Source organism: Benincasa hispida, chromosome 2, assembly GCF_009727055.1.
Source record: "Benincasa hispida cultivar B227 chromosome 2, ASM972705v1, whole genome shotgun sequence".
Classification (NCBI taxonomy): Eukaryota; Viridiplantae; Streptophyta; class Magnoliopsida; order Cucurbitales; family Cucurbitaceae; genus Benincasa; species Benincasa hispida.
The window spans coordinates 51,729,706-51,749,241 of record NC_052350.1 but is presented as its reverse complement, the minus strand read 5'-3'; the positions used below and the strand labels follow the sequence as shown (position 1 = coordinate 51,749,241).

General features: G+C 33.2%; 2 protein-coding genes across 4 annotated transcripts; both read right to left on the bottom strand.

The window, feature by feature from the left end:
* Positions 1 to 209: 209 nt before the first annotated feature.
* Positions 210 to 2,175, bottom strand: LOC120070699 (60S ribosomal protein L31). Of its 2 annotated transcripts, none has more exons than XM_039022543.1 (3): positions 2,055 to 2,175; positions 1,805 to 1,913; positions 210 to 725 (listed from the first exon to the last, which is right to left on the bottom strand). In XM_039022543.1, exons 2-3 carry the CDS (start codon positions 1,885 to 1,887, stop codon positions 446 to 448), a joined length of 363 nt encoding a protein of 120 aa, XP_038878471.1. In that variant the 5' UTR covers positions 1,888 to 1,913; positions 2,055 to 2,175; the 3' UTR covers positions 210 to 445. The 2 variants fall into 2 exon arrangements, with proteins under 2 accessions (XP_038878471.1, XP_038878472.1); XM_039022544.1 differs by lacking the exon at positions 2,055 to 2,175 and adding an exon at positions 2,029 to 2,054.
* An 11,569-nt stretch (positions 2,176 to 13,744) lies between these two features.
* On the bottom strand, positions 13,745 to 18,647 carry LOC120070913 (protein PLASTID MOVEMENT IMPAIRED 1-RELATED 1). Of its 2 annotated transcripts, none has more exons than XM_039022813.1 (5): positions 18,322 to 18,647; positions 18,070 to 18,188; positions 17,805 to 17,984; positions 15,262 to 17,583; positions 13,745 to 15,118 (listed from the first exon to the last, which is right to left on the bottom strand). In XM_039022813.1, the coding sequence occupies exons 4-5, from the start codon at positions 17,563 to 17,565 to the stop codon at positions 13,961 to 13,963; spliced, it is 3,462 nt and encodes a 1,153-aa protein (XP_038878741.1). In that variant the 5' UTR covers positions 17,566 to 17,583; positions 17,805 to 17,984; positions 18,070 to 18,188; positions 18,322 to 18,647; the 3' UTR covers positions 13,745 to 13,960. The 2 variants fall into 2 exon arrangements, with proteins under 2 accessions (XP_038878741.1, XP_038878740.1); XM_039022812.1 differs by having other exon boundaries at positions 18,070 to 18,179.
* Positions 18,648 to 19,536: the final 889 nt, after the last annotated feature.

Below are 19,536 nucleotides of genomic sequence, written 5' to 3'. Positions count from 1 at the left end.
CATTTTTCTGAAAACTTTTTTTAAAAAAAACCTGTTACAAATAAACTTGAATCTGTTTCAAAAGCTATATTACCAAACATTCTTATTTTTTTCAAAATGACTTATTTTCAAAATTAAACACTTAAAAAATTAAACCAAACATACTCTCAATCGTTATGAAAAGTTAAACCAAACACACCCTCACAGTAAGAAAGATGCAAGTTCAGGAATTAAAGGTGAAGTTAATGCCACGATCAATCTTAATAGAAGAAACTCTCAAATTAAAACACATTACAAACACTATTATAACTAAAAAAAGCTGCTTCAGCTAAGGATTCGAAGTAAAATAAACACGTGCACCAAAGGAAGGACAATGAAGAATAACTCTGCCTCAAACAAGTCTTGTACCAAAAAATTTTGCCAAAAGTTGGAAATAACAGATAACAAGGCAAATGGGTATGTGAGATCAATCTTCTTCATCGATAACCTTAGTGCCTAATCCTTTCAAACCTTCTGCCGGGATTTCTGCAACGGTAACAAGAGAATACAGTTCTTCCTTTGCATCTTCATCGTCGTTCCTCTTGCGTGCAATACGAACTCTAATTCTCCTTGGAACACTTCGAATTCCTCTGCTCCAGATATGCTTGTTCAGTTTCACATCCACCCTGACATCCTTTGTTCCCATTGCTTTCTCGGCAAACTTCCTTATCTCTTTGATGGCCTTAGGAGCCTTCTTCTTGAAGGTACTGTAATTTAGAATCACAGTAAATCATGAGAACTAAAGAGTTGTTACAGTTACAGAGTCCTAAACAAATGCACGATTGAAATTGGATGCCACAATCTACCAATACAATGAGAGGGAAAAACTACAAACAGAAAAAAATACTAAACTCGGGATTACTCGTGAAAAATACGTGTGGGGACAAAATAATAGCACATAAACCATCCACCAGCCCATTTATCCAATATTACAAACTATATAACAGACTCCTGATATTTCATTTTTTCTAATAAAACCAAATGAAACATTCCATGAGCCTATATTGAACTGCAAAATCACTCCAAAATTTTGCTTATATTACTCTTCTTGATATTGTCCTTCAATGCACTCCACAGATAATTTGCAGCCATATATTCTATGCCTACTATCCTTTGATCAAACCGACACGTGTTCTTAAAAGAAATTCCACGATTGAAATTGGACACTAAGATCTACCGGTACAATGAAAGGGAAAAACTACAAACAGAAAAATACTAGACTAGAGATTACTCATGAAAATGCGCGTGTAAACCATCCACCAGCCGTTTGTCCAATCTTACAAACTAAATAATACTCTGATCTTCCATCTTCTTATGGAAACCAAGTGAAACATTTCAAGTGCCTCTATTGAACAAAAATTTGCTTTCATCACTCTTCGTGATCTTGTCCTTCAATGCCCCTCCTCGGATAATTTACAGCCAGTGTATTCTAATTCCTAACATCCTTTGATCAAACCAATACGTGTTCCTAAATAAATTCTGCGATGAAATTTATCTTTTGTCACCAAGCTCCGATCTAAACAAATTTCGCAATAAACATATTGTGATATACTGTACAAACAACCACGTTGAACGACCAGACCAGTTGCTAAATTCCTAATCCGTAATCAAAACCATGAAGAAAACTAATGTCTCATAAAGATGTCGGTTTCAAAACATAAACAACTGAAAATCTCTCGCCACATAGATTGAAAGAAACTTATAAAATAGCTTGCTAATTTTAACTGAGCGGAAAATGGCATCAGTTCATAAAGATGAATGAGTTAAAATATGAATGAGATGGTACCAGCCATGCAAACGCTTGTGTAGATTGATGGTGTACTCTCTGGTAACCACCTCCTCCTTCCTTCCCTTGGTTTTCTCAACCATATCTGTAGTCGGCTTCTTCAGTTACACTGAAACAACAAGTTAATAGAAATCAGAAATAGTGAAAGCACCATAAAAACCAAAGCCAAAAATGTCAGAAGAAACAAATGGTTGGAGCAAAGAAATCGAAACTTTAGATATAACCTAAAAATGGCAGAGAGAAAGCTTACGAGGGTTTGAAGCGATGCAGCAGCAGGCGTGGAGTGAAGATGAGAAGGAACAATAAAGCGAAACCCTAATTTCCACCACTTTATGAATGTGTTATCCATTGGGCTTGGTTGTGGCTGCGGCCCGGATGGAAAAATAAGCCCAAATTTGAAATTAGAAAGTAAGAATATCCTCAATACGCCGTATATTTAATAAATGTCTTTAAATTTAATTTTTTTAAAGAAAGATTTTTAATATTATTTTTAGAATCTTTTTTTATAATTTTTATTCTAGATTTTTATATACATTTCCCTATTTTTGAAATTTTCTTATTGATGGAGAGAAACTGCATTTATAATGGAGAGAAAAAAAATGTTTTTAATATGATTTTTTTTCATATTTTCAAATTAAGAGAGAAAATGCATTTATTTATTAAGTTTTTTACCCTTACTTAATTTAATTTGGGAGAGAAAATGTATTTAATATTGACTTAATGTTCAGTTTATATCCTAAATTTCATTTACAGTATATACATAAAATCTAAATAAAATTCATTTAAGTAATAAGAAATTCCAATACATCAGAATTTGTATATATCACAATACACATAAAATCTAAATAAAAAAAAAAAAAAAAAAAAAAAAAAAAAAAACTCTCAGTTAATTTTTATATTCTAACAGATACCTTGAAACATTATCAGTATACCTTGGAAGTAAGATTAGTAGATATTACAATATACAAAATTAAGAGTATATATTGTTTAATCGAAATTCTTTATCAGTTATCGCACAGTATATAAATCATGTATTGACTTAATATTTAACATAAATCACAGTATATATCAAATAAACAATTGTATATACAACAATATATAATTCACATATATCAAGTAAATAATGCATATTCCCTTGAGGATTTATAACATATATATTTAAGGTTTAAAAAAAATTATCCTCGGTCTTGGTGCGACAGATCTATATAAGCAACAATGTCCATCTTCATATAGGAGTTTATAACACATAATTGTCCATCTTCATCTCTTATTCTTCTTCAGCCACAGGCACCACGGATTTATATAGGTGACTAGATCTTGGTGCGTGGCACAAACAAGAAAGCAAATTGTGAATAGGAGAGAATCAACGAGAAAACGACTAGCGGTTTACCTCAATGACCAGAAGTCGATGATGATGGAAAACGGTTGATGAACAAGGACAAACGATTGATTTTCCGATGGCAAATAATTGATGAATAAGGACGAATTGCGTGCGGCAGACTGGCAAACAACGGTTGAATTCGACGAGCGAATGACAAACTAGTGAACGGCGATGGTGGTAGTCGGCCAAATCTAACGATGAACAAGGGCTAAATTATAAATAGCCACTAACATTAAATGAAAAACAAAATATATAGCCCCTATTTTAAGGTCTTTTATGTCAAAACCCTAGAAATTATGACAGTGATAATTTAGGCACCTCCGTTTGATTTTTTTTCTTTTTTTTTTAAATGTATTTTTTTACCATGATTTCTATTTTTTTAAAATAGAAATATTTAAATTCTTGAATAAATTTTGAAAATAAAAACAAATAATATTTTTAGGTTTCAAATCTCAACATGGATTGGTGGAGTGAGTGTTTAAAAATCTTACTTCTTAAAAGATAAGGTTCTATTTGATGATGTTTGTTTTTTTAAATTATGTCCATCCCTACAACTCTAATCAAGTTAAGTTTTAAAAAATAAATGATTTTAAAAATTTTATGTTTATTTTTAGATATTGATTAAGGATTTAACTCTTTTACTCGAAAAAAATGAAGAAAATGGCAAGAAAATGAGATGAAATATATATAATTTTCAAAATAATGGTTTTTTTTTTTACTATGATTTCTATTTTTTTAAATAGAAATATTTGAATTATTGGACAAAATTTTAAGAATAAAAATAAATTATTTTTGTAGTTTTCAAATCTTAATATAGATGGTGGAGGTATTGTTTAAAAATCTTAATTTTTAAAATTTAAGATCTACTCAATGGCATTTGATTTTATTATTATTTTTTTAAATGAAGCTTATAAACACTCCTCCCATCTCTACGTTTAAAGTAAGTTTTAAAAACTAAAAAATAGTTTTAAAAATTTTATTTCTATTTAAGAATTTGACTAAAATTCAACTCTTTTACTCCAAAAAAAAAAAATTAAAAAAAAGTAAAAAAATAAGATAAAATATACATAATTTTTGAACACTTGAATAGTTACCAAACAGTGCTAAATAGCGAATTTTTTTAAAAAAAAAAATATGGTGTTCTTTTACAATTGTTTAGTATGATTTCTATTTTTTAAGTAGAAATATTTGAATTCTTCGACAAATTTTAAAAATATCAAATCTTAAAATAGATCGATAGAGTTAGTGTTTAAAAATCTTAATTTTTAAAATTTAAGGTTCTATCGGATGACATTTGACTTTTTTTTTCTTTTGTTGTTATTTTTTAAAGAAAAAATTAAGTCTATAAATACCGTTATACCTCTACATTTCTAAACAAGTCAAGTTTTAAAACTAAAAAAATAGTTTTAAAAAATTTTTTTTTGTTTTTGTTTTTAGAATCGACTAAGAATTCAACTTTTTTATCCGAGAAAAATAAAAAAATGAGATAAAATATACATAATTTTCTAACATTTGAATAGTTACCAAATAATGCCTAAATTGTGATTTTTTTTTAATATTGTTTTTTTTAAGACTTACTATAACTGTATAATAGATTCCAATGCCACTTGGGCGGCCGTAGTTTCTGTTTATCATTCATTGACACTGTGTCTAGATTTGGACAGCTTAGCTTAGCTCGACATGCTTCTTTTGTTCTTATACCATCAGACTTTCGATGCATATATTTAATACATTGATTTGAGTTGACATAGTCTTTAATTCTTTGTCGATTATATCTGCCTTCAATTGTATACTAGACACCATCCATAGGATGATCGACTAGATTAAATCTGTTGGATAAGGTTTAATGAAGCAAAAAACTTTATGCACTTTGCGTTCACTATTTGTAGTCGGGTCATACGGTTGATACTCAAGTTTGGTTTCTAAAAACTAATGAATGTGGAAATGGAATATCCATTGGGTGAAAGCTTTGGGAATCAAAGCTTTAGTTGGACTGGACTAGTAACAAACCTTGATAATATTATTCCAACACAATCAACCTAGCTTGCTTCAAGGGGCCAAACTCCAAGCCTCATTGACATTTAAAATACTTCACTTCTTTATTGATTGCATCAATTCAACTTCTAGCATTAGGGCCACTGCCTCCCTCTTCTACAAGGTTTATCATCAATAGGAGTCTCTATAGCATTTAGGACATGGTTCATGTAATTTGATTCAGTGTACCTGAATGAAGGTACAATGGGTATTCTTTGTCTGTCGTTGCAAGAGAATAATCACTCAAATTTGGTTGTAGTTCCTCTATTTCTTTCAATGGGATGCCACAATCTAAATTTTTAACCTTGGCTGAATTAACTTCCCTAGAGTTGTCTTTGGCTACCATTTTTCTTTTTTACCTAACAACTACAACATTCTTGGCCCGAATAACTCCCACAAAGTGCTCGATGGCCCCCATTTTTAATTTCTAACTAAGGCCCACAAACAGCTCTAAGTCTTTTTTTTTTTTTTTTGTAATTTTGATGAACAAAGCCAACACACCCAAAAACTATTAGTTCATCTAAGTTGGAGGATATTTGGTCTTTTTTTCTTCAAGATTAGAATTTTGAAGAGGTAGGACACCTATTCAAGGAGTAAAAGATGTCTTTGCCTGGAATTTTTCATGTAAAAAATAGCATCTGAAAGTCAGCATCTCACTCTCTCCATAATAGTTCTATTTAATATATTAGCTATATCATTCTATTGAGGAGTATATCTCACTGTTTTGTGTCCTATAGTATCTCGCTCTCTACAAAATTTATTGAACTCTTTGCCACAGAATTCTAGACCATTGCCAGTTCTTAGATACAGATTTTTTTTCAATCATCAATTTTCACTCTTTAAATTTTTCTAGCACTTGGGTTTTAGTTTTAAAAAATTAGACTCAACTCTTCCTAGAATAGTCATTAGTTTCAAAGAATAAGTACTTACAATCCATTTAAAGATGGGTCAAGAATCCCTTATATGGTGTGTCAAGCTTTGGTGAAGCTATGTCAAGTTGACTTCCCAAGAATACAACGTTCATAAAATGAAAGGCTATCACAAATTCCTTGAGGAAGTATCTCTATTTTGACAAAACTTGTAAACCTTTGCTGCTTATGTAAGACAAACGCTTGTACCAAATATCAGAGAGTAGCTTCGGTAACTATAAGGTTGATTGAATCATTTCCATACCTTTGATCACAAAGAGTCCCTTCACTTTTTTACTAACTAGGATGGTTTTCGAAGACTTAGTTATTTCAAATATACCTCTTCTACCCTTGTATTTACATCCAACGAAGTCTAGTATACATAAAGACTTCGAATTTCTCTTTAAGTTTGGTACATGTCTCACATTTCCAAAGAACTTTACCGATTTATCTCTCAATTTTAGTGTAATTGAGCCAATTCCAATAATGTTACATGTTTCATCGTTTCCATATACATTGGTCCTCCATCAAGATCCATGTCAAGGGGTTACTTGTATAATTTTTTTTCTTGTGACTAAGGCATTAGAAAAACGTCAAGAGCTTTTCCTTTGTTTTTCTTTTAATTTTTTCTCTTTATACCATAGCACTCTTTCGTAATGTGACCTTATAGTAATTATATGGGATTTTTTGTTTTCCTTTATTCTCATCTTGGTATTGTTGTTTTCCTTCTTTCCAATGGTTATTCTTAGACTTTCCCTTCATAAATAATCTTCGTCCTGCCTTTTAGGACAAAAATGATTGCATCTATCGTGATAGATACCCTTCCATATTGTAGAGTATTTTTAATCTCCTTATATGGTTTTGGAAGAGAATTTAAAAGAAAAAAAGCTTCATTCTCATCTCCCAAGTTTTCTCCAAGATTCTTGAACAAACAATCCTTTTATAATCATCCAAATTATCTAAGAGAGATTTCGATAAATTCATTTTAAATGTAAATAATTTCTCTCTAAGATGCATCTTATTAAGGAGATCTTTAGTAATAAATAGTTTCTAAGTTTTGTCCACAACTTAAATATATTGTTTCTTGGTTGATTAGTTGTCTTAAAACATTTTCAATTAGGTTCAGATCATGTGTACCATAAGCAGTGAGTTTCATATTCTCTTTATCTTCATTTGTCATCGATTTTGCCCATGTTGTATGTACTTTGATCAAGGCTTTCAGAATTTTGTCATCTCCATTTTTCTGCTTCATTTTTCTCCAATCATTGCAGTAATTAAAAGGTATTTTGATCAAGGTTTTCAGAATTTTGTCATCTCCATTTTAGTCTACTTCATCTGCATGTTCAAATAGGTGAAAATGAGTAAAGTAAAAGAGGGACAAGCTTTTATATGAATTTTCTTTGTAAGCCACGTATTGCAAAGTTTGACAGCTCAAATTCATTAAAAAGTGGTATCAGAGCCTTTAACAAAGAAAATATTGGGAAAGAATCAATAATGGCTTCAATGAAGTATGGGATTGAGAAATTCAGTGGAACAGGGGATTTTGCCTTGTGGGCTAAGAAAGTCCAGGCCATACTCACAGCATAGAAGGCATCGAAAGCCTTAGAAAATCCAAAGAAGCTCCCTGCAAAACTGATTGAAGAAGAAAAAAGAATATGGAAGTAGCCTATACAACTTTTATTCTTAATGTGTCAGATTGTGTCCTAAGACAGAGCATTGATGAGACTTCTACTCATGGTATTTGGGTAAAACTTAAGCCACTCTATGATAAAAATGATCTACCCAACAAGATTTATGTTCGCGAAAGGCTTTTTTCTTTCAAGATGAATCCAACAAAGACCCTGGATGAAAATCTTGATGAATTCAAGAAGCTGACTAATGGGTTCAATCAAACAGGTGAAACATTGGGTATTGAAAGTGAAACCCCTTTTCAAAGGGAAATCTATACCATAGAAGGCAGAAATCTCAGAATTCTCAAAATGAAAGACCAACTTTGAAGTACTTCATTTTTCACAAAGAGGGGTACTTCAAAAGAAATTGTCTTGGGAGAAACAAACCTTACAGAAGAGAGATAATGTATGAATAAGGGAAGATGTCTATGAATACACAGACATTTTGACCACAACCAGTGTGAGACCCGTGGGATATAAGACTGGGGAGAAGGAAGGCTTGGTATTAGATTCAGGGTGTGCCTACATATGACTTCCATTAAAGAGTGGTTTGTGAATTACAAACCATGGAAAGAGGCTCAGTCTACATGGGGATGGCCATGATTGCAAAGTGGTGGGAATTGGCTCTATATGTCTAAAACTTGAAGACAATAGAGAGATACTCGAGAGATAAGGCATGTACCTAATCTAAGAAGAAGTCTTATATCACTGGGTATGCTGGCTGATCAAGGTTGTTATTTCATTGACAACAGTGTGGATTTTCAAATTAAAAGAGATGAAAAAACTATATTGTTGGGAGAAAGGTTGAATGGCCTTTACTACCTAAAAAATGTAACTTTATCCGACATTGCTTTGCTATCCCAAGCAAGCAAAGAAGAGATATTGAAGTATGGCATAGAAAGGGGTTGAATGAGTTGACAAAACAGGGGTTAATCCAACCTAGAAGCACTAAAAGGTTAAACTTTTGTGAACATTGTGTTTATGGAAAATCAAATAAGCTTAAATTTACAAGGGAGATCACACCTTAAGAAATTCTCGACTACATTCATGCATATCTTTGGGAACCATCTACAATTTCTTCTTGGAGTGGTTCCAGTGCTTATATACGTGTTAGACAAAGTAAAATGGAACAAGAGCTCTAAAGTGTGTATTTATTGGGTACCCTGAAGGAAGTAAAGGCTTTAAGCGATGGGACTTTAGTTCTAATTGAAGCATCATCAGCAAAGATGTGATATTTAGAGAAGAAGAGTTCTATATGGTGAATGAAAAAGGAAAACAACCCATAGAAACATCATATAGGTAACTATACTGGCTTTCGGTGGAGTTCCAACCTAGAATAGGGAATAACTTGACTGAAAAGGAGAATGTAATTGAAGAAACTCTTGAAGAAACAGTTGAACCAGTTCAATAAGAGCAAATCTCACCATCATAGGATCTATCTAATTACACTCTTACTAAGGACAGAAGAATAAGAGAATTAAACCACCAGCTAGATTTGTGCAAGCTAATTGTGTAATAAACTATGCTAATCTAGTTGAAAATTTTCTAGAAGATGAACCACAAAGCTTTGAAGAAGCTATTCTAAGCAAAGAGAAGAACCAATGGCTTAAGGCTATGAAATGTGAAATGAATTCTTTGCAAAAGAATAACACTGGAAACTAGTCTCTCTGTCTCCCCACAAAAAGTTCATTCCTTGTAAATGGATTTTCAAGAAGAAACTAGCTAAAAATCATGTTGAAAGGGTAAAGTTTAGTAGCCAAGGGCTTTAAACAAAAAGAGGAACTACAGTGAAATATTCTCCCTTCTAGTCATACATCAATTGGATTGCTACTTGCAATTGTTGCTTATGAAAATTATGAGTTGGAGCAAATGGATGTGACCACTACTTTCCTACATGGAAAGCTAGATGAAGAAATTTTTATGGATCACACTAGAGGGTTTGAAGTTGAAAAAGAAGAGAAATTTGTGTGCAAATTAAATAAGTCCTTGTAAGGCCTAAAGCAAGCACCGGTACAAACGTTTTAATTACTATATGTGCGAGATCAGTTTTATTAGAAGTCAATATGATGCATGTGTATACTTCAGGAAAGTTAAAGATCAAAGCTTAGTATATCTCTTACTTTATATGAATGATATGTTGGAGAAATCTACCGAAGTAAAACAAATTAAAAAGCAATTAAGCTCTGAGTTTGAAATGAAAGACCTTGGTCCAACTAAAAGAATCCTTGGCATGAACATTAGCAAAAGAATATCTCATGTGAACTTTTTCTCAAAAGGAATATACAAAAAGGATTTTGACCAAGTTCAATATGTTGAATACAAAACCAGCAAGAACTCTCGTGGCTCAACATTTTAGACTTTCAATCAAAGACAAGCCTAAAGATGAATGCAACTGAAAGCCTTGTGTATCTAAGGTCATCATAAGATTAGACCTTCTCCGTTGCTCTAGTTTTATCAGTCGTTTTATGAGTCATAAAGACTCATTGTGAAGTCACCAAGTAGATATTCCGATTCTGATTTACTCTACAAGCCATCTAGTTTTACTGATCTAGTTCTAAGAGGCTTTGTAGATTCTAATTTTGTTGAATTGACAAGAGAAGATCTTTAACACGCCATACCTTCCTATTTGAAGAGAATGTTATCAATTGGAAATCAAACCTACAATAGGTGGTTGCTCTTCCAACCACTGAAGCTGGATTCGTAGCTACATCAGAAGCAGCGAAAGAAGCTACGTGGTTGTAGGGATTGGTCAGTGAGCTTGGTTATGAACAAAAACAGGTGGAGTTAATTTGCGACAATCAAAATGCAATTCACTTAACAAAAAACCAACAATTCCATGAAAGATCGAAACACATAGATGTTAATTACATCTTGTCAGAGACATAGTTGAAAAAGGAACAATCATAGTTTCTAAAGTCAAGACATAAGACAACACAGAAGATTTTCTAACCAAGTCTATGACAAAATCAAAATTTTGACGGTTCAAATTCATTAACATGGTAGGATCTTTGATAGCTTTGTGAATGTCCTTAATTTTGGTTTTCCACAAGCCAAAACCTCATTTTCTATCAAATTTCTCTACCCATATCTTACCTACATTGTTCCAACACATGTAAATCAAAAGGAATGATTTTTTTCTTTCTTCCCCTCCTGTTTCAAACCCATTTTCACCTGAATTAAACACCTAGCGACTTTGGCAACATCAAGGGTGTTGGGCCTAAACTAAGGCCGAAATAAGAGTTGATTGAACTAGCTTGACGGACATAAACACGGTCTCTAACCAAACTCTTCTGATTGAATTGATCAAACAAAATTACTCTCAAACCTCTCACTCTCTAATGGCATTACATTTAGCCACCTTACCTTTTGTTTTTAATCATTAATCACTCTACAAACTCCGCCATTTACCGTTATAACTAGAAAATCGATTTGACGAATAAAAGAAAGTTACGTGATTCAGTACAAAGACCTATATCTATAGAAAAGGAGTTCGATCTTGAAGAAATTTCAAAGAGATAAATACACACTCAAATTTTTAATTTCACTCCTACCTTTTATACTTAAGGTAGAATTGGTTACATGATTTAAAGAGGCATGAATTTTATTTTGAAATTACCATTGGTTTCATAATTTCACAAAGGATGTAAGTTTTCGACTTCTTAATTGGAATTGCAAAATTATTTCTTTGCTAGATTTGGAATTATGAGTGGAAGAAAAAAGGATCAATTGCATTTTTTCTCACATCCTTTTTTAAAAATATTTAATGCATCATCATATTCTGAAAATGAAAAGATCCATAAAAGTTCATTACTCACATTTTGAAATGCGAGGATCGACAAAAATAAACATACTTCCCTAATTAATTTGAAATCTATTATATAATTATAATAGGTTTTTTGAAAAAAAAGATATTACAAAAAAAAAATTCTTAAATGGTTATCGGATGAAACCTTTAAAATAAAAAATAAGATGTTTGTGCAAGCGAGTAATCATAGTGAATCAATATTGCAAGGAAAGAATCGTTTGATCATAAGTTATCGTATGATCTATCATTCCATATTGCATATGACACAAAAGGCTAACTTCTACATCAAAGTAGTATAATTGTAGCCAAATCGAGTGTAGGTCAATTAGCATACGAATTTGTTAGTAACCACAAGATCGGTAGTTTGAATCTCCTCTCTCATTTGTACTAAAAAAATAGTATAATTGTATAGTTGATTTAAAATTTATGGTTGGTTTTTCACAATAGGTTTATTTTCTAAGTTTTCAAATCTTAACCTAAATTGGTGGAAGTATGTTTAGAAATATTAATTTTTAAGAAATTAAGGTTTTGTTTGATAACCATTTAGGTCCCATTTGGTACCTATTTTATTTTTTGTTTTTGAAAATTAAGTTTTTTGACACTATTTCCACCTTTAAATTTTTTTCTTTATTATCTACTTTTCACTAATAGTTTAAAAAATCAAGCCAAAATTCGAGAACTAAAAAAAATAACTTTCAAAAAGTTTTTTTTGTTTTTGAAATTTGCTAAGAATTCAACCATTGTTCTTAAGAAAGACAAATCATTGTAAGAAATGTAGATGAAATAAACTTATTTTCAAAAACAAAAACAAAATACCAAATAGTTACCAAACGATGCCTTAGTTTTTTATTTTTTATTTTTGAAAATTAAGTTTATAAACCTCTCTTCCACCTCTATTATCTACTTTCTATCAATGTTTTCAAAAATCAAGCCAAGTTTTGAAAATGGTTATTTTTAAATATAGAAAGATGAATCAAAATATTTATAAAACATAGCAAAATTTTAGAACTAACAATGATAGATACTATTAGACACTAATAGACTGATAGACTTCTATCAAGTGTTTATCAGTGACATTGTTAGACACTGATTCTATCAGTGTCTATCAACGTCTATCATTCATAATTCCGAAATTTTGTTATATTTTGTAAATATTTTCAGCAGTTTTACCATTTGAAATAATTTTCCTTTTGAAAATCTATTTACGCTATTTTAGTTTAATAATAATGTCATACGGGAGATTTAAACTTTTGATTTCTTAATTAAGACTTGGAGTTTAAATTTTTCTTACGTTGACTTGGTCACTCTAAACTAGAATTGATTACATATTTAAGACTTCTACGGAATGGTTTGAGGATGATTTTTCTTTTTTCTTTTTGAAAGAATTACAATTTTAGTCACAGAATTTTGAGTGTTAGGTGCTTGTGTGGCTTGTTGAGGGAAGAGAAGTAGTGATTATAACATGTTCACATCACGCCATTTTTAAAATATGTTATTTACTAACTTTTAGATTCTCCTGAAAACATTTAATAAAACTCAAATTTTAAATTTATCAATTAAGATTAAATTTTATTTTATATATCTATTTTAAACAATTATTTAATCTCAAGTTATAAAAAAAATATGAAGTTCATTTTATTTATTATATCTAAAACGCGATAATTTAATATTTATTTATCAAACATATGTAACCAACTTGTTCAAGTATAAAGTTGAAATTTATCAAATACTAATACGCTTCATATTAAAGTTAATTTTACAAAAACTGCCGTTAGCAATTATTTTAAAAGTTACATCAATCCCAAATAGAGCCTAATACTCAAAAACTAAAAAGGTCAAATTTTTCCTCCTTTTTTAAGAGCAATACTTGTGTACCTATCTTTATACATCTACTATCATCACACATATAAAAAATAAATTAAAATATTTCAAAAAAGAAATAAAACGAATTTATTACTTAAATCACACCGAAGATAAGTATCGTCCGAAATACACCCAAATATTTTCCTATATTTAATACTTGGAGGGAGTGACCCTAACAAGAGAACTAGGATTTAAAATTTCTATGTAAATCATTCCCAAATGTAATCAAAGTGAACTGACTCATTAGCATACATATTCTCCTTGAAGGGATCAAAAGGGTTGCACTAAAAAAAAAATTACTCACATCCAAAATGATAAATTACAGAAGAAAACCACTCAATCTCATAATTTGTGTGTATTTATAGATCAATACAGATTCTTCTCATAGTTCTTAGAACTGATGGGTTACCTCTTGGATGAGTACACTCCACCTGAAGGACTAATGATATTTGTACATTGAACAGCCCAATTGCTAGGAAGCAATACACCCACCACTCACCTTAACCTGAAATTTTCATTAGGAAATACAACATTTGGGTTCCTTACAAGTGGATTTAGTGCAGAGAAAGCTTTCCACTTGGCCCCAGATGAGATGCTCCACAAGGAATCTTTCTCTCTATCCCCAGGAGGTTGCACCTTCGACAGTTCGGGAGCCGACGACTTCGGAGCAGCAGCCTTTGTCTTCAGAAACGGATGTTTCTTGCTCTTTCCCATGCCATTGGCGACCAACCATCGTGAACCAGATTTCTGTTGGTTGGATGTAGAGGTTCCCCATAGTTTCTTATTGGGCTCAGTTTTGATACCTGCAACATGAACTTCCGTGATTCTGAACTGAGGAATGCCTTGTTGTTCAGAAGCTTTCTCCTCTGGTTCTTCCTTTCTCTCTATTCTTGCAACAATCTCGTCCTCCTCGTCGTAGTTGTTTCGTACCTCCGAAACCGTGTTGTAGATTTTGGGTTTTGGTGGGATGAACACTCTCTCCACCTGGATAAGAGAAAGCATTGGGGCACCAACTGGTTCATAATTTCTCAATGGATCACGGAGTTGCACCATGAGTGCCACAGTGAAGTTGTTGCCTAGTAAACCACACTTTCTGCTAGAACTCTTCCCTCGCCTTCCTCCTTTCGTGCCACCATGAATGAAGTCTAATGAATTAGCATGATGAGCAGCAAGTACTTTAGAAGTATGTTCGCTGATAATTTCTTCATCATCAAGTTCCCCAGAATCCAATCTCATCCATTCATCGAGAGAGAGAGAAAGACCCATTAATCCATCAACATCATCACCATTGTCTTTTATGTCCAACAATTGCAATCCAGCAGTTCCTTCCAGTCCAAGCGACCCACTAATGTCAATTCCCTTGCCCCGAAGAGCTGAAAATTCTCCTATAGACTGTGCACTGATGTTTGAAGGTGCCTCGTCCTCTGACATTCCTGACTGTATCCTCAGCCCTTCCATTGAAAGTGCTTCAATCTTGTCCAAGGCTAGAGGAGCCACATCTTCTAAGGATACATATTCCGTCTCAGGCTCACCACGCATAGAGTTTGAACTAAACTTTTCGTGCCTAGAACCGGATGATTTTCCCATGGAAGTTTTTCTTCTATCAAATGGATCTTGCTTGAACACCGGTTCGCTCTGAGGAATACCTTGCCTATTCCAATGTAGAGATAACATATAGTTAGACAAGATAATAAATAACCTCATAAGGAGAGAGAGGGGGGAAGAGGGGTGGGTGGGGGGTGGGTGGGGTGGTGGTGGTGTTGGGGAGTTTTTGGAAAATGAGACCACAAAACCTCCTCAGAACCCTCCAAAGTAGTAATGGCTTCCCACGCTACTTGTTGCATTGTTTTCCCAGTTATATCTTCCAAAGGCATCAACTTATTTGCTTGCATAGAGAGTTTTTCAATTCCAACTGAGGCCAGACGTTGTAGTATTTCCATTATCCCTGAACCCATTTCGGCAGGTACTACCACGGGGGTAGAAACCTGCATAATCAAGTTCCCGCCGCTCTTAGCATTCTGAAAAATTGCAGGATTCATAGATCGCAAAAAACCTCCGCTCTTTGTCTGGATAAATGAACCCAGTCCTTCTCCAAGAGGAGGCAATTCAAACGGCTCTCCACAAGGCATATCAACTGGACTTCCAAACCCATGAGAGCTGCTTGATGGTGACTGCTGAAAGGCTTCCTCATTCAAGCCCCACTTGTGCATCAAAACCTCTGTCTCCAAATCTTCCAACATCTTTGCTTTCATCTTGCTCCTCCTTGCTTCATCATCTATGAAGCACATGCCTTCATTAGCATCAACGGTTGAGGGCATATCAAAAGCTGTATCAACCATGTCTCCAAACTCAGAACTTACATTAAAATTATAACCACATGCCGGATAATTCTCATCTTCAATATCAAAATTGAACAAGGAATAACCACCAGCTACAGCTTCTTCCTCAAATTGTCGTAACAGCCGCTCTCTTGGAGACTCTGGCTCACTTTCAGAACTCAAACCAGATGGACTTTGCTCAAGCCCCAACATACGTAAGAAATCACTTTCCAAAAACTCATCCTCCAAATCAAGGGACATACCCTTTCCAGTTGGTTCATCACTTGACTTAAATTCTGAGATCACCTGCTCTTCCTCGGGAGACTCCATTGCCGCTGACTCCAGTTCAGACACACAACTCAAGGCTGATTCCAACTCCTTCAGGATTGATTCTTTGGTGTAAATATCATAATCATTGGAAGAACTATTGCATGCAAAAACCTCCTCAGTGCAGCTATCATGTTCCTCCTCCTGCTGATCGACCCTGCTACCCTCTTCATGAGCCAACGATAATTCATTTTCAATTGCAGGGCGTCCATCTGAAGAGGAATCAACATCTTTTACATCAATTTTCTCCACCTGTTCCTCAGATGACACTTCAACCCCTACTTCAATTTTCTCCACCTGTTCCTTGAATGGCACTTCAATCCCTCGTTCAACAAATGAGAACTCAGTTCCACAATCAACGTCAGCATTTTCATTCTCAGGGGCAGAAGGGTAAGAATCGGATTTCATTGGACGACAATATTCAGTACTTACATTGAGCTCAGGGTTGCTGTCTGCTGAAGCCTCCAACTTACCATCATCAAATTTTTTGTATAATAAATCTACCGACTTGGCAAGTTCTAACTTAGGTATTGGTAAAACTTCATGAAGATCCTTTATATCATCTACTGACTGGGATGATATGAGAGAATTATTGTTCATCTTTCCAGGAATACTCTCAGTACTCTGTATTCTGCTTCTACCACCAGATTCACCAACCAACATCTCGGATTTTCCAATATCATACTTATTCTGCTTTGACTTTAAGGAATCGCCAATCTGATTTCCAGAGGCGGTTAAATTATCACCCACTACCATGTATCCAAAACTAACACTCATGGTGGCACCTTTAGCCTTACCAGATAATTTAAAACTTGTAGCCCACTTTCCAGAGCTCTTTTCTTCTTCTAACTCCTCCAATGTTAGGGGAAGCAACCTTGTGAGGTCAACCCGATGCTTTCCCAAATCAACCTCTGAAGCACCATATACAGAAGCATAGAGTAAAAAATGCTTGGCCTCATACTTTGCAGAATGATGGGGTCCATTCCCACTACCATGTACTGTACAAGTACAGTTCAACTCCTCTTCAAATTCTACCTTTCCCTGTACAACCTTCTTGGGGCGAGTAACCAATAAGCCATCCCGCCTCTTCCAGAACACACTTAGACTAAAATCGTTCAAGTCAGAAGGTAACCCCTTGATTGAGTGAACTTGGAGAGAGAAACAACAATTAAACCTGCGGTTTCGAACATGGGAGAATGCCTTCAAAGTCTTCCAACTCCATATAGATTTCTTATCCTTGCGTGTTGGATCTTCATTACTGCTTTTTGGCTTCAACTTGGGATCAGGAAAATTGGTTTTCCCAGTAGATCTTTGTCGAACATTGGCAACAGGATTTGAATTCTTCGATAGATTTTTGTTCAGATAAAGAGCTTTGCTTATGGTTTCTATCTCATTCAACAACTTCTCACTGCCCGAACGGTTCCCAATCTTCTTCGAATCAACTTTCGACAGCATCGTCTCTCACCAAGAGCTCTGAAATTAAATTAAACCAATATAAACAAGCAATTCAAAAGTAACTCACACATCACAGATACATCCAGTTCAATTGATCTTCTTTATTCAAACCATACAAATAAAACATTTCTCATTCAATTCAACAAATAATTGAAATGCCTCCCCATAATCCACCTCTAGTTGTATAAAATTCATTTCGCTATAGTGCATAAGTAAAACCCCGATGAAGAAATCATTACCAGGTTCAAGCTGGCCGGAAATTATGCTGGTGAAGCGAACAAGGAAGGAACCCTGAACTACCAAACCCAAATCATAACCTCTTCCGATTCCGGGAGAGAAGTATTTCAAAATCGATGAATTTGAACGATAATGATTGAATATATTTTGTCCCCAAGCCCTAATCTTATACAAACTTCAATCTGTTGGATCAGAGAAAGATAAATGAGCGGCAAATGGCATTAGTTCATAAAGATAAATTAGTTAAAAATACGAATGAGATGGTACCAGCCATGCAAACGCTTGTGTACATTGATGGTGTACTCTCAGCTGACCACTTCCTCCATCCTTCCATTCGTTTTCTCAACCATACCTGCAGTCGACTTCTTTGATTACCCCTGCAACCACTTAATACAAATCAGATATAATGAAAACATTATAAAACCGATACAATTGACCATCGGAAGTGAAAACAGCATAGAAGCAAAACCAACAATAAACTTCAAATAACCTAAAAATGGCAGATCGAGAGAAACTTACGAGAGTTTGAAGGCAGTGAAGATGGTACACAAAACCCTAATTTCTGCCTCACACCTCTTCCGATTCCGACAGAGAAGTATATTCAAATCGATGAATTTGAAGGATAATGATCGAAAATATGAAGAAATGGGAAAGTGAAGAGGAGTAAAACTATAGACGAAACCCTAGAGAGAACGCGATGTTGGCATCGCGTTTAATCTCCCCCAAATCTCTCGATCAATTTGTTTCTTCCCCAATTTTGAATTGCCGCTGCATCGTTGTTCATTTTCAAATCCAAATGAATAAAGAGTTTTCAGTAAGCGACATGATCTTTCCATTATTTCCACTTTCTACCTTTCAACTTTCCACATTTTGATTTGCTGTCAACTAAATTTAATTTATGTCCGAACTTTAGGTGGTATCAATTTAAATTCTAAATTAATAGTTGTATCAATTTAAATTCTAAATTTTAGGATAGTGTCAATTTAAACTCTAAATTAATAATTGTATCAATTCAATTTAAACCTCAAACTAATAATTATATTATTTTAAATCCTAAATTTTCATAAGTATATCAATTCAAACCTAAATTTTTATAAGTGTATGTAAATAAAACATAGTAAATGGTTTAAATTAATATACTATGAAAATTCATGGTTTAAATTAATATACTATGAAAATTTATGGTTTAAATTGATACAATTATTTGTTTGGAACTTATATTGATATATTTATGAAAGTTCAGTATTTAAATTGATATAATTCTTAAAGTTCGAAATATAAATTGATATTTCACCTTAATTTTATTCTAAAAAAGTTAAAAATTTATTTTCAACATTTATATTTCTTTTACTCTACGACCACTAAAATTAAAATCCTATATTATCATTAAAAAAAAAAAAAATTAAACCCTCTAATTTATGAGAATTTAGAAGCATCCTGTTATAGGCACGTGAGCATTGTTATATATACATACATATATATTGGCAAAATTTTGAGGTTATTGTCCGAGAAATTTCGGTCAACCACAAATTATCATGTTATTAATTTATATTGATGATCGATAAATTTGAGATTAATTACAAATTTACATGTGTTATCAAATTAAATTAAAATTTGTATAATATGTAGTTTTAAATTCCATTGCCTGCTTTTGTGTTATGATATTCCAAATGATTTGAATGAAGTCTCGAATCAATGAGAAAAATGCACTAAAATAACGAGTTAGATTGCTGG

Bases quoted from the DNA above. Each gene is read 5' to 3' on its own strand.
- LOC120070699 (XM_039022543.1), bottom strand. From the start codon at position 1,887: ATGGTTGAGAAAACCAAGGGAAGGAAGGAGGAGGTGGTTACCAGAGAG. The intron at 726-1,804 runs GTACCATCTCAT...TCTAAATTACAG, and splicing joins CACAAGCGTTTGCATGGCTG to TACCTTCAAGAAGAAGGCTC.
- LOC120070913 (XM_039022813.1), bottom strand. From the start codon at position 17,565: ATGCTGTCGAAAGTTGATTCGAAGAAGATTGGGAACCGTTCGGGCAGT. The intron at 15,119-15,261 runs GAGGTTTTGTGG...CTACATTGGAAT, and splicing joins CTACTTTGGAGGGTTCTGAG to AGGCAAGGTATTCCTCAGAG.